Genomic DNA, 13,892 nt, shown 5'->3' with positions numbered 1-13,892 from the left:
AAGTTTGTGCATGACACATTTTTTTAATCTTTATTATAAAGATTTTTAGTCGAAGGCTAGTTCATCTCTACTACTGAGATTTGGGCGATTGTATATTTTCAGACATCTTTCATTTAAGTAACTGTTTCTCTTCGTGAAGTCAATATATTTACACTAAAAAAATTCATTTCATTCCCTACCTTACAACATTCACATTTAAGGAAGGAAATCAATTTAAAGCATTTGAATATATTCATCAAAAATATATTTACGATTGTCTGGATATAATTGATAATTAGATAAATGTAAAACCTTATGTGGTGTGACATTGGGCCAATACATAAATTTGATTAAAATATCTTGAAAGATGTATTAAATATGTATTATTATTATAATATCACATAGTTTCATTATTTAGAAAAGCAGTATTTTAGCTGTAATGAGTATGTTCAGGCCTGCTGTACATAATGTAAAATTCTTACCACCTGTCTGCAAGATGGGGGCCCTCTCCAGTTTGAGGGCCCTGGCTTTAGCCCTACCGTAAATACGGCCCTGATTAGCAGCTTGCACTATAAATTGTCCACCCTGTGGCTATGGAAGCATCACTCATATCACCGTCAATAGTCTGGTCCAGTTCGAATCAAATTAGCAATCAATTATGAAGCTACTCGCGGTAATCATCGCATTCGCTGCCATTGTTCTGATCTCAACGACATCCGGTGAACCAAGCCCCCGGACCCTGCAGGATGATTTCGATGAGTTTGTCGAACTACTGCCGTTCGATAAAATCATAGACGTGGCATTGAAATACATCCTCACCGATAAGGAGGTCCAGGAAGCACTGCAGTACCTGCTGGGACCGGAGTTCTCCACCATCTGGGATCAAGTGTTTGCCCTCAAGGAAGTACGCGATGTGTTGGATTATTTGGAACAGGCAGGTGTTGATGCGTATGCATTCTTCAACGATTTGGCAGATCTGCTGGGTTTGAATCCGATCAAACCTGGTGTGTCGATGCGTCAATCGGTCAGCACTCGAGGTTTGAACAACTTGATTGATGATGTACTGGCTCAACTTCCGAAAGACGAACTGTTGGCTCTGTTTGAGCACAAGCTGGAAACCAGTGCTGAATTTAAGGCGTTCTTCGACAAGCTAAAAAGCACTGATTTTGAGAAACTGGTGGAGTTTGCTGGTGTAAGTGTTAAATGTATTTGAAAAAAGATTTGCTTACTTAACTATTGATTTCGATTCATCTACAGAATTCTACCGAGCTGCAATCATTGTTCCAAAAACTGCGAGATCATGGAGTCGATGTTGATAAGTTCTTTGAACTTGTTCAAGGATTCTTTGGGTGGGGCTTCTAGTAAATCTATGGTAGCTAAGTTAAGACTATAATATGAGACATTCTCAGGTAATAAAAAGTTTACCGTTACTAGTGTCGGACATTAATCCGTGGATGAAACGAGAAAGGTAATACAGCGATAGCCGGTGGTGTAGTGGTAAGCGTGACTGCCTCTCACTCTAAAAGGCCTGGGTTCAATCCAAGTCGGCTCCATCGGGATTTTCTGGGGCATAAAATCACTGATCATGCCTTCCTTAGCAAGGGAAGTAAATCCGTTGGTCCCCGGTCCATGAGTTGATGTGTCGTTCTTGGTTGCATATCTCATCAGATTCGGAGCGGTAGAACGATTCTTCATATTGAGAAATTATGGGTTTAGCAACAGAGTACATTCTATCGTGAATCAAAAGCTCGAGCGTCTTTGCTAAATAGCAAAGAATAGAAATGGGTCTGTAATTCTCAACGCTATGAATGGCCTTCCTTAGCTCAGTCGGTAAAGGCGCAGCTACAAAGCAAGACCATGCTGGAGGTGGCTGGGTTCAATTCCCAGTCCGGTCTAGGAATTTTTCAGGTTGGAAAATGTCTCGACTTCGCTGGGCATAGAAGTATGATTGGACTTGCCTCACAATTATACCAATGCAAAAATGGTACAGGCATCGATAGTTCTCAGTTAATAACTGTGGAAGTGCATCTAGAACACAAAGTTGAGAGCACGCTATAAGGAAATATGCGATATACAATAAGCTTGAAATGCGAAGAAGAAGAAGAAGAAAGATGAATGTTTCCGGCCTTGTGTATGGGTGTAACCGCAGACAACTTCCATGCGTCCGGGAAGACAGCTTCCAATAGTGAAAGGTTGAATAACCAACAAGCAGGTGCCCAATGGGACGAAATCAAAAATAGTGGGATATGACTGTTTGCACCGAAACTATTGAGTGTAGCATTTTGATGTCTTCCACAACGTTTCTTATTTTTTTAGTTCTTTAGTTGAGTAGTGAAAATTTGTGCTTAAGGGGGCTATACGCTCAGACAAAAAATATAACTTTGTTATGTCTTGTTAAAATTGATGAACATCTATGGAAACATTGTAGGTAAAGCCATTTTAAGAATTTTTTTTTCGAACACGAAAATGTTCTGTCTCTAAGTGGGCGAAGTTTAAGGGTGAAAATGGAGCAAAAACGGTTGTACATGAGCAGTGAGGAACATTGTGGTGCTTTATTTGAAAATTCATTAACCTTCCCTTTGGATCCCCTTAAGAATTGCATATTTAACAGTAGAGTATAAGTTGCTGGACGATATATCATTGAGATTAGCTGCTGATGCCACCCCTTTAAACATAAAGCTAAAAATTATAAAAAGGACTCAAATCCTTAAAACTAGGTTTCTTATTTTTGCACAAATGTGCATTTATAAAGCACTTTTCAGAACATTAAAAAAAAACATGGTGAAACAAAAAAGTTATGGCAAAAAAAAACACTTTTAAGTGGGTACTACCGTTTGTACTCCATTTTCACCCTATAACATCGTCCACTTGAGAGATAGAATTTTTTTGCCTTCTACAAATATTCTTAAATTACTTCATCTACATTTTTTTCCATAGATGAACATCAATTTTAAAGAGACATGAAAAATCATTTTTTTTTATCTGAGTGTATACCTCTCTTCAGCAAAAAATTTCACTTCGCAAATAAGGTACTCAAAATTTTTTTAATCATTCTGGAGGACACCAAAATGCTTACTTACCTTACCAATCAGACTAAGGCCTTGTTGTCCTCTGCTGTCCGAAGAAGTCGTTTCCACTCTACTCGATCCATCGCCACAGTTCGCCGGCCTCGTAGTCTGCGAAGGGTCATCTTCTACTGGGTCCACCTTGCCCACTGCGCGTCTCTTCTTCTTGTTCCTGTTGGGTCGCTTTCTAGAACCATTTTCACTGGGTCGTCGTGCGGCATTCTTACAACGTGCCCAGCCCACCGTAGTCGCCCAATTTTTGCAATGTGGACGATGGATGGTTCTCCCAGCAGCTACCAAAGCACCAAAATGCTACACTCAATAGTTTCGGTGCAAATAGCCATGAATCCACTGTGAAGTGGTTCGAGTACTTCAGCACATCGACGAATAAATACGGGAGATAGTTTATCCCATCCTGGACCATTTAATGGATCTACGGAGTTCAACGCATTGGTGACATCTTCTATGGTGAACGGTGAACTCGGGAAGCGTATATCGTCTGACGACAGGGAATTTAAAAATTCCGGAGAGTCTACCGGAGGGACAGCATTTGAAATATTCGGCAAAGAGTTCGATTGAACCTACGATGTTGTGACTCGTTCTGCCATAGAAAATCATTTCCGATGGGAATGGCTGAGCGACTTTCCTGCTTTTGAAAAAGGACCAGAAAGAAGAGAGATTCGGTTTTTCATTTGGACGGCCATTAGCACTAGTGTTGTACTTTCGTCAGTCAAAATTTATCCGTTTTTCGTATGTTCTAACGTGTATTTATGTCCGCATTGTGCAGCAAAACACTCGATAGTTAAAAATCTATCACCACTATTGAAGTGCAGTTGATCCGTTAAATTCTGACGTGGTTATTTGTCGAAAATACTTTTCGTCGCAGTGGATTGCTTTTTCTCAAGCGAAGACAGATATCGTGCTTTGTGTACCAACAATAGTGCAGTGTATTTGATCTCCTTATTGCCGCTGGTTTCTGTACCATCCACTACCAGAAAGAGATGGAGCGCAAACAATGTGGACAATGCAAATCGGACATCAACGATCTCGAGCCAGTGCAGTGTGGCTTCTGTGAAACGTTCTACCACATTAGCCAGCAATGTTGTGGCTTCAGCGGCAGAGCCAACAAAGATCTGTTCGCACAGGGAAAGGCGATGTTTGTTTGCCCCGTCTGCCGAGATGAGCTGAATGGTAAAAGCGTGCGGTCCTACATAGACGACAAATTGAAATCGCACGAGCCGTCGTCGCACAGTCTGCCAGACCAGGTTCAGCAGTTATCAACGTTGGTAGAAAGCCTGAGTCAAAAGGTGGATAGTATTGCAGCGGCTCAGAACCAGTCGACCCGTCCGCTGTCTGTCCGTAACCCATCTTCCTGGCCTAGGTTGGGTGCCAATCGCGGTCAGAAACAAGTTATCACTGCTAAAACTGATCGTGGAACGAATGCGATCGACCTCAGTGGGCTTTCGGTTGCATCACTTACACCCACTCCAGCTCCCCCAAAGTTTTGGCTCTATTTGTCTGGCTTTCAGCCGTTAGTCACAACGGACGACGTTCGAAAAATCGTCGCGCGATGCCTGAATGTGACTAACTCTTGCGATGTTGTTCGTCTAGTGCCGAGAGGAATGGATATCAAAAATATGTCGTTCATATCCTTCAAGATTGGACTAGATCCTTCCTTAAAGCAGCAATCTCTGCTTGCCACGACTTGGCCATCTGGTTTGCTGTTCAGGGAGTTCATCAACGAGCCAAAAAACCGGAAGAAGTCGAATGCGGACGAGGAAAGCGATTTAGGCGCAGATCCCGAGTCACCAACGGTATAGAATTCGGACGTTTTTCCGTGGACGGTGGGAACCCTCGGGTTCCCATCACAGGCGAGTATTGTCATTCTGCTTCTCGTATACCAGCACTCAATCGTTTTGCGTTGCAGCGTTTCCCCACCTCTCGTGACTCCAGACTCCCACTGACTCCAGACACCGAAGCTGCTGACTCAACAAACACCGAACCAGGACGCATCATGGAAAGCACTGTGGAAGCCCTCGATCTCGCCAGCCCGGTCCTGCCTATCGCTGCCAGCGCTCATCATAGTCGTCCCGGACCCGTGGTTGGATGTAGAGAGAGGGTCTTCCAGCCTGCTTCTTCAGGCAAGTACCATGCGAATGTGGAATTTCCTCTTCCTGAAGTGTCTTCCAATTCCAGCGGCCCTAGTTGCAACGTTCCATCTCCCACCTTGGCTCTCTCTCCTGTCATCGAGTCTGCTCTAGTTGGCAATGAAGAAGCAGTTAATGGTATGCGGTTCTACTACCAAAACGTGCGAGGACTACGAACCAAGGTGGATTCCTTCTTTCTTGTCGCAAGCGAGTGCGATTATGACGTTATAGTGCTGACCGAGACCTGGCTCGACGACCGTATATACAGTGCGCAACTATTCGGGGACACCTTTGCTGTATATCGCACTGATAGAAATGGCTCTAATAGTGCGAAGACCCGCGGAGGTGGTGTTTTGATTGCGGTTTCTACCCGTTGGAACAGCTATATCGACCCTTCACCCGTCAGCGATGGTTTGGAGCAACTGTGGGTTAGAGTGACTATGCCGAGCCGAGTTGTCAGCGTGGGCGTAATATACCTACCACCGGATCGTCGTAACGATAGCAGCAGCATACAAGACCACGTGGATTCCATCGGTGCCATTGTTGCTAACTTGGGATTCAATGATTTTGCTCTACTGCTTGGAGATTACAACCAGCCTGCTCTCCAATGGAGGAACTCAGACGATGGGTCTATGCAAGTTGAGCCTCAAACTGCTTTGATGTCTGCAAGCTCGGCGCTTATCGATGGCTTCTCTCTGCATAGCCTCACGCAGCTCAATGGTATATCGAACAGAAATGCTCGCTTCCTAGACCTTGTTCTGTCGAACGAAGCTGCAACTCCAGCATGTGTTGTTTCGGAGGCTGTTGAACCTCTGACCACACTAGATCCTGACCACCCTGCTCTGGATGTAATGATGCAACTTCCGCCGCAGGTCGTTTTTGAGGCGCGCACCGACGATTCTCGTACCTTCGATTTTAGACGAGCTGATTATGCTGAACTTAGCGCTGATATCTCCAGGGTCGACTGGCGACCAATAGAATTAGCTGACTGTGTTGACGATGCCGTCAATTACTTCAGGCAAACTATTTGCGATATCATGGCTGAATTTGTTCCTCTTTCACGACCTGCGCCGAAGCCCGCATGGTCTAATGGTCACCTGCGTCGATTGAAACGGTACAGGGCCAAAGCGTTACGAAGATACTGCCGAAATCGTTCATACATCACGAAGCAAGAGTTCAACCGTAGCAGTAATAATTATAGGAAATACAACCGATACTTGTACCGCCGATATGTGCTCCGTACACAGGCATCTCTTCGCAGGAACCCAAAGCGTTTCTGGTCGTTTGTTAACTCAAAAAAGAACGAAGTCGGTTTGCCTTTATCAGTTCATCTCGGTGAACAATCCGCCAGCTCTGAAACAGAAAAGTGTCGTCTCTTCGCTCAACATTTCATGAGTTCTTTTAATGATATGTCGGCATCACCTAACCAAGTTGGAATAGCAACCCGCGATACTCCAAGAGATGCGTTTGATTTTCGTTCATTCCAAATCGATGAGCATACTGTTGAATTGGCTATTCAAAGGTTGAAACTCTCGTATGCTGTTGGTCCGGATGGGATTCTCTCGTCCGTCCTAAAGCTGTGCTCTGAATCGCTACTCACTCCCTTGGCAAAGTTGTTCAACTTGTCTTTGCAGGAGTGCAAATTTCCTGAGGCATGGAAATTTTCGTACATGTTCCCAGTGCACAAAAAAGGTGACAAAAGGAATGTCCAGAACTACAGAGGGATCACATCGTTATGCTGCTGTTCCAAAGTGTTCGAGATTATCATCAACGAGGCACTTTTCAGTTCCTGCAAAAACTACATTTCCACGGCTCAGCATGGATTCTATCCAAAGCGGTCAGTTACGACAAACTTGACTGAATTCGTGTCACTTTGCGTTCGGACCATGGATTCTGGTGGACAAGTCGACGCCGTTTACACTGATCTGAAGGCTGCATTTGATCGAGTTGACCACTGCATATTACTGGGCAAACTTGAAAAACTTGGCGTTTCTGACTCCATGATTTCATGGTTCACGTCTTATCTCACAGACCGCTCGCTCTGCGTTAAGATTGGCGCCTCGCAATCTGAAGTATTCACGAACATCTCCGGTGTTCCACAAGGAAGTAATCTGGGACCGCTTTTGTTTTCGTTGTTTATCAATGAGCTTTCTCGTCTACTGCCACCTGGATGCCGACTATTCTACGCCGACGACGTTAAAATGTACATGATCATCAATAGCATCGCTGATTGTGAGGATTTGCAACAGATTGTGGATCATATGCAAAGCTGGTGCTCCCGTAACTACTTGACGCTTAGCATCAATAAGTGCAATGTGATATCCTTCTACCGTAAGAAGAAACCGATCAGATTTGATTATTCCATCTCCGGCCAGATTTTGGAGAGAGTTAGTCAAGTCAGAGACTTAGGAGTTACTCTTGACTGTGCATTGACGTTCAAGCCCCATTACAATGACGTCCTGAACAAAGCCAACAGACAGCTTGGTTTTATATTCAAAATCTCCGAAGACTTTCGTGACCCGCTGTGCCTGCGGGAATTGTATTGTTCATTGGTCCGCTCTATTTTGGAGTTCAGTGCTGTCGTTTGGTGCCCTTATCAGGCCTGCTGGATTGCAAGGTTTGAGAGTGTACAAAGGAAGTTTGTTCGTTACGCGCTACGTCATCTACCCTGGCGTGATGCATCTAACTTGCCTTCATACGGGGACCGCTGCCGCCTGCTTGGGATTGATACCCTGCAAACAAGACGACGTAATGCTCAAGCTGTCTTTGCCGCTAAGATTATTATCGGTGAAATTGACTCCCCACAACTACTTCGGCAGCTCTACTTCTACGCACCTGAGAGAGTAATGAGACAACGTAACTTCGTTCATCTTGCGACTCGTAACCGACAGTATGGGATGAATGAGCCTATCCGCGCCGTGGCTAATGCGTTTAATGATGCTTATGCTTGCTTCGATTTTAATGTACCGTTAACTGTTTTTATCAGAAGAATGTCCTGAATGTATAGATTGACTAAGCATCCTTTTAAACTTAGATTATTCATTAAGACAACCAAAAGTCAGATGAATTAAGATTATAATAAATAAATAAATAAATAAATAAATCTCATCTTTGATTCAGAAGGTATACTCACGGAAAGAGGAAGAGACGCATTCTTCGTTCTCAGCTTTGAGTCTACGAAGAATGATCCTGTTTTCTACAGTTCGATGACGGAAAAAGCGGCAGTGAACTTTGCGAAGAATGTTACGTCGTTATCGAAGCTCGGCATTCCACTACGGTTGATTGTCCGAGGTAGAGTTCTACGGAGCGGTGTGTGATCCCGAAAATTACGTTATAGAATGTGGTAACTGCTGCGTTGACATTGGCACCGAGAACAACTTCAACCCAGCTCATCAGACCTAGATAATCATAACGGCATCATTAACGCATCGGTTGGAATTGAAATCGGGGTTCGTTGGAAAATCGGGTTAACTTTCTATGGAGCTTCGTATGGACAAACGAAAAACAAACGGTTTGTGGTGGCACCATAGTTTTTTTTTCCTCTGTTCAGGACCTAACACCACTGCGACCAGTAATTTGATCTATTGTAGTATATCCCGTGTCCTTAGTTTAGTGCATGTCGTATTACTTCGTCACTATATAGAAATGATTGAGTATTCGGATTTTATACAGTTCTCATTCTTGCCTTCATCGCAAGGAATCGATTCTAATTGAAAGGTCCCGCTATTTATACCCTTCGGAGTGTTGGAACACCCTCCAAAGGCGCGCCCCTTTGTCAGTCAAAATTGGATTCCTTAGCAACAAAAATAAGCTATGACACCGATAAAGACCAGGCATCATAACCCTAGTCTTAACCACTTCAAACTAGGGAACAACGAATAGAAGATTAGGAATCACATAGATGAAGACTAACTAACTCATTTTTTCCTTGTTTCAAGATCATCCTTGGTGGACAAAGCCAAGTCTTATCACTATCAACAAGGCATTAAAAGTTACAAGGACTAAGATGTGTTCCTTTGATTACTGAAATATCCTGTTCCCCTACTTTGAAGTTGTTAAGACTAGGAATCGATGGTAGATCTTACATCCCAGAACGTACCACGAAAAGGTGATCTACCCACGCTACAGGGCGGCACCAAAGTTTACTTTTATACTACAATTGTATCGACTTATGTCACTTTTTCTTGATTGGGAACCGAAAACACGTGCGTAGATGAAAGAGCATTTGTAAAAATGGTGAAACATAATCCACAACTCGATATTGCAGGGACCATCGATTTTCATAGGAAATCATTTGAAGGCAAAATCGCTGTTTTTTACCATTTAATACTATGACTATGACGCACCATGTATAGAACAAAGTCCATTGGAACATTTACTAGAATATTCTAGTAAATTTTCCGTCGATCTTTGTTCCATATATAGTGCACCATACCGTAAGCGTGATAATGTTTGCACCATCGTACAAATAAGGTTCCCGTTTCACCTGCATACAATGCCTTGGTTTTCTTTACATGCACGTAACCTATAGCTCATACTGTAGTAGGCTGTGTATAAATGAAAATGATTTACTTAGTTTGACAGTTGCACCATGACGAAGTGGAAAATGGCAAAGGAACACGGGATCAGTGACTTTACGGCACGGAAGATCGTAAAGGAAGATTGCGGGGCGAAGTCGAGGGCACGGAAAAAAAAACTCACATGATTACCAACCGCATCCAGGAGCTACGAGTCGAACGATGCAAGAAAATCTTGAACTTCCTTAAGCGAAAAAATCCGGTAATCCAGTTTACCGACGAGAGCATGTTTACCGTCGATCCCGTATCAAATTCCAGAACCGACCGGTACATTAGTTCTCTTCCGGTAAAAGACGTGGCCGAAGAGCACAAGAACGTGTATCTGACCAAGCACCCTGCTAGCGTTATGGTGTTTGGATTGGTGGCTTCCGATGGCAAAAAAAATGGACCTGGTGTTCATTCCAAAAGGCGACAAGATCAACACGGAGGTCTACATCGGGATTTTAAGTAAGTATGTTCTTCCGTGGATCAAAGAACAGTACGGTCCGAAGCCAAATATTGTATTTCAACAAGATGGGGCTCCGTGCCACACCGCGAACCGCACTCAGAAGTGGTTGCAGGAACATCTTCCGTTCTGGGCGAAGGATATGTGGCCGCCATCCAGCCCCGATCTAAATCCGTGGCGTGTCATCACATAACATATGTGGAACTCGGTAATAAAAATCGACCCCATTTCAGTGCTTTCAAGTGGTATAGTAGGACATCGATCTGTCAAACTGATTATACCAGCTGTAAAATGAGAAAGGAGATCAAGGGGGTAGTCAATTCTATAAAAACATTTCTAATGTGGGTTATATTTCTATGTCTTCTTAGCGCTCTTGAACTCATCAATTTATGATATTTAAAGGGTGATACGGTCAAAATTTGGTCAAGGGAAAACGCGTGTAAATCGGTGAAATCGTTTATTTAAAAAATCAAATTAAATTTCTTTTTCAAGTTCAATTAGTATAAAATTCAGGAAAAATATTCAGTTAGGCTTCCGCTTTTCCAAATCCGAATTGCCGGGCCTTACGCTTGACCCCTGCCATCAGATTTTGTACAGCCACATTGTCCACCTTCTTCGCCGCAGAAAGCCAGTTTGCCTTGAACTGCTGCTCGCCCTTAGCAGTTTTTTTGGTCTTCTTTAGGTTATGGATTCGTTGCGGTATGGTTCAAAATATTCGTAGATAGAGAAGTCATTTATCATGGTGGCATCTCCAAACTTACCATCATCGCCGTTGTCTGATTCAGAGCTATCAGAAGAAGCAGGGTCACAATTTGAATTATTCGCCTGTCCTGTGCCTTGCTTGATGCCCATGATTTCACTGCGAGTGAGATTAACCCTAGGACCACTTCCATGAACTTCGCCAACCAGGCCACCTTCCGTAGCATCAGAAGCGACTGAGATTACAGGAGTTCTGGTTTCATTGTTGATGACACCGACGCGTTTTTCCACATTACACGAGGGTTGGACTAATTCTCTATAAGAGATGTTCAGAGGATCGCATCGACTATCAAACTGATCCACATTGCATGATATTGCAACTGCCTCTGTATTCTCGGGGTCGAATTTGTTGTCCGGTACCACAAGATCTGATAAATTTATTTTTAAATTAATAGGGCAGCCCGGAGGAGGCCTGATAGCGCTTTCAATTGCTTTAGTAACCACAAGATCCAACGGTTCAGAGGACACATCCAAGTCACCGTCTCTCATCGAAAAATTTAAAGGTGACTCATTGTTGGTCATGGTACGAGATAAATCCAGAGCCACTGACCATCGTGGATCCAGAAAAGTTTTCATTGGCGTTGAAGCTTTGAGATGAGAAACTGCGATGGGATACCTCCTCGTATCGCGCAACTGACATATTTGCAGCGTCGAGCGTCTCCAAGTGCTCCCCATGTTCATCCTCATCTAGTTCTACAGCCGCAGCTTAAAAATAAATTGGAGAATGTCAATAGTTAAGCACATGTTACATTACTGACTATATTTACCTAGAATTAATTCGATTCCTCGGGAGAACTCCATCGTTAAATATCACCAAAGTTTTGACTGCAAACGTTCAATTTGAATTTGACGAATCGAGATTCGAATGCCTGTTGCAAGGGCAACAGTGTCAAACAGATAAAAAACAGGTTAATCTTACATTTAAAAAGACCCTATCAAAAAAAATCCGTTGGCATCATAAGCCCTTTTTTAAATGCTAAATATTTTTTCAATCAAATTATTTTCATAAGTGATTTTAATTATGTAGCAAAAGCTATTCATGGTCCATCGAATAAAGCTATAAAACGATTTGTTTACATTTCAGTCTTAGGCCCTTTTCAATTGTTGGTCTTGATATGTTATGTGGTGTCATGAAGGCCAAGGCCTGTTCTAAACGCTACACGAGTACAGCAAGCCTCAGACAAACATTGACCCGTACCTGGAGAGAATGGATCCAGACTACATTATTAGAACCTGCCGTGCATTCCGGAAGCATGTGGAGGCCGTAATTGCAGCAAGTGGAAACTCGATCGATGATTGACATAGTTTAAGACTCTCCCTCCTTTTGAATAAATAAAAAAAACTCGAAAACGAAATTTTTCGGATTTTTTTTTTATTTTGACATTGCTCAATGGTGCAAACATTATCAGGCATACGGTAGTATACAATTACACCAGATCAAGAGATGATTATATTGTTTCATCTTCCTTGGGGGCACATGTAAGATCTTGAAAATTTAGTCATTAAATTAATGCAAAACACTCCCTGAGCAGTTTTATAAAAATACCTATCCCGACGCCACATGCCATATGCAAATCAAATGATTCTACATACCTACCCATAATTCCGATCCCCTCCCAAAAGCAGAAGCTGGGGCTATTGGCGTAAAAATCGAGAAATTAAATATAATTGCTCCGGCACATGAGACCAACAAGTTCATTTTCCGAAATACCGTAAGTGTACCCTCATAAGAGCTGAAAACTTCCTCCCTATCCATTGGCAAATATCAAGAAGTAATGACCGTTTAGAAGGAACGACTGACTCACCGAACACATAGTCCCTTCGCAGTGAAAGAAGAAGCAAAATATGTTTGTTAAATTTTTATTTTCCCATAAAAGAAACAGGATACCTTATGATTGCTGGAAAATGTTCTGTGTTGTCGATACCCGTATCTTTGTATCTTCTTTTGGTGGATGCCAAAGAAGTGGAAATCGGGACCTTCATGAAGATAGAGAGAGAGAGAGAGAGAGCGCACAAGACATTAACGTTAATTGAACACGGTTTGGATTTTAATTTTCCAAAGAATACTTATGCCATCGAATGTTGTACGGTCGAGGGCCAGGGCAGGGAACGGAAATGTTAATCTTCAGCTTTTTTTATTTTCTTAAAATTACGGAAAATTAATTAGCTACGGATCGATGTTGTACGGTTTTGTACCTGGGTGCTTTCATGTCGTTGGCCGAGGAAAGTTTCCTACGCACTACTAATTGGCTTTCTGTTTTTCATTTTCCTAATGTCAACATGGATTCAGCTCAGCTTGTTGTTCTTTTTCAATGAATGCTTGCTTTCTAGTTGTAAATATTTCCTATTAAATGTTGTTGGGACAAATAAGCTTGCTATAGTTTACCGTTCAGAATCCTGTGAGAACGAATCAATTTAATTGCAAGCACAAATAAAATCCAGATTTACTGTTTGCTGTTAAGTTCACCGTTGATTGGATTTTATTTCGCATCCAAAGAAAAGCTCCCATAGGGATTCGGCGCAATTCAAATTTCCGAACCTAGCATCGTATGATGATTGTAGGACCTGTACAGAAGCACCATGGCAATAGGTTGTGTTCTGCTAGTATTTCGATAAACAATTCGATAAGGGTTCAATGCAAACAGAGGAACAAAGATTTTCCGGTTTTAGAAGCATGGAATTTGCATCCATTTGGCCAGTTCGTAGGACTACAATCTGGCAGGGGGAAGGAGTTTATCATCAAGTGACCAAACAAACAGAATCTTGATTGTATTGTCGTCATCAAATAGTAGGGGGGAAAATGGTTGTACGTTGCATCATATGTGTTGATGCTTTTTCGGTTGCATCTAGGGGTCACTTGGGTGTCTTTACGCGTACACTACCGGTAGGAGTTTTCTGTCATTATTGTTGATGATTGTTT

At 42.6% G+C, this 13,892-nt stretch overlaps 2 protein-coding genes across 2 annotated transcripts in view; one reads left to right on the top strand and one right to left on the bottom strand.

The window, feature by feature from the left end:
* dve (SATB1_N and homeodomain domain-containing protein dve) overlaps nucleotides 1-13,892 on the bottom strand; it is an 897,131-nt gene that overhangs the window by 872,424 nt on the left and 10,815 nt on the right. The gene's annotated exons all lie outside the window — the stretch shown is intronic.
* On the top strand, nucleotides 603-1,361 carry LOC135701867 (protein G12-like). Its single transcript, XM_065222805.1, has 2 exons — nucleotides 603-1,171; nucleotides 1,237-1,361. The coding sequence occupies exons 1-2, from the start codon at nucleotides 638-640 to the stop codon at nucleotides 1,339-1,341; spliced, it is 639 nt and encodes a 212-aa protein (XP_065078877.1). The 5' UTR covers nucleotides 603-637; the 3' UTR covers nucleotides 1,342-1,361.

This window comes from Ochlerotatus camptorhynchus, unplaced genomic scaffold (assembly GCF_037179485.1).
Source record: "Ochlerotatus camptorhynchus isolate MF236.1 unplaced genomic scaffold, CSIRO-AGI_Acam_v1.1 ptg000178l, whole genome shotgun sequence".
Classification (NCBI taxonomy): Eukaryota; Metazoa; Arthropoda; class Insecta; order Diptera; family Culicidae; genus Ochlerotatus; species Ochlerotatus camptorhynchus.
The sequence above is the reverse complement of the archived record's forward strand: the minus strand, read 5'-3'. Positions and strand labels throughout refer to the sequence as shown.

Bases quoted from the DNA above. Each gene is read 5' to 3' on its own strand.
- LOC135701867 (XM_065222805.1), top strand. From the start codon at position 638: ATGAAGCTACTCGCGGTAATCATCGCATTCGCTGCCATTGTTCTGATC. The intron at 1,172-1,236 runs GTAAGTGTTAAA...ATTCATCTACAG, and splicing joins AACTGGTGGAGTTTGCTGGT to AATTCTACCGAGCTGCAATC.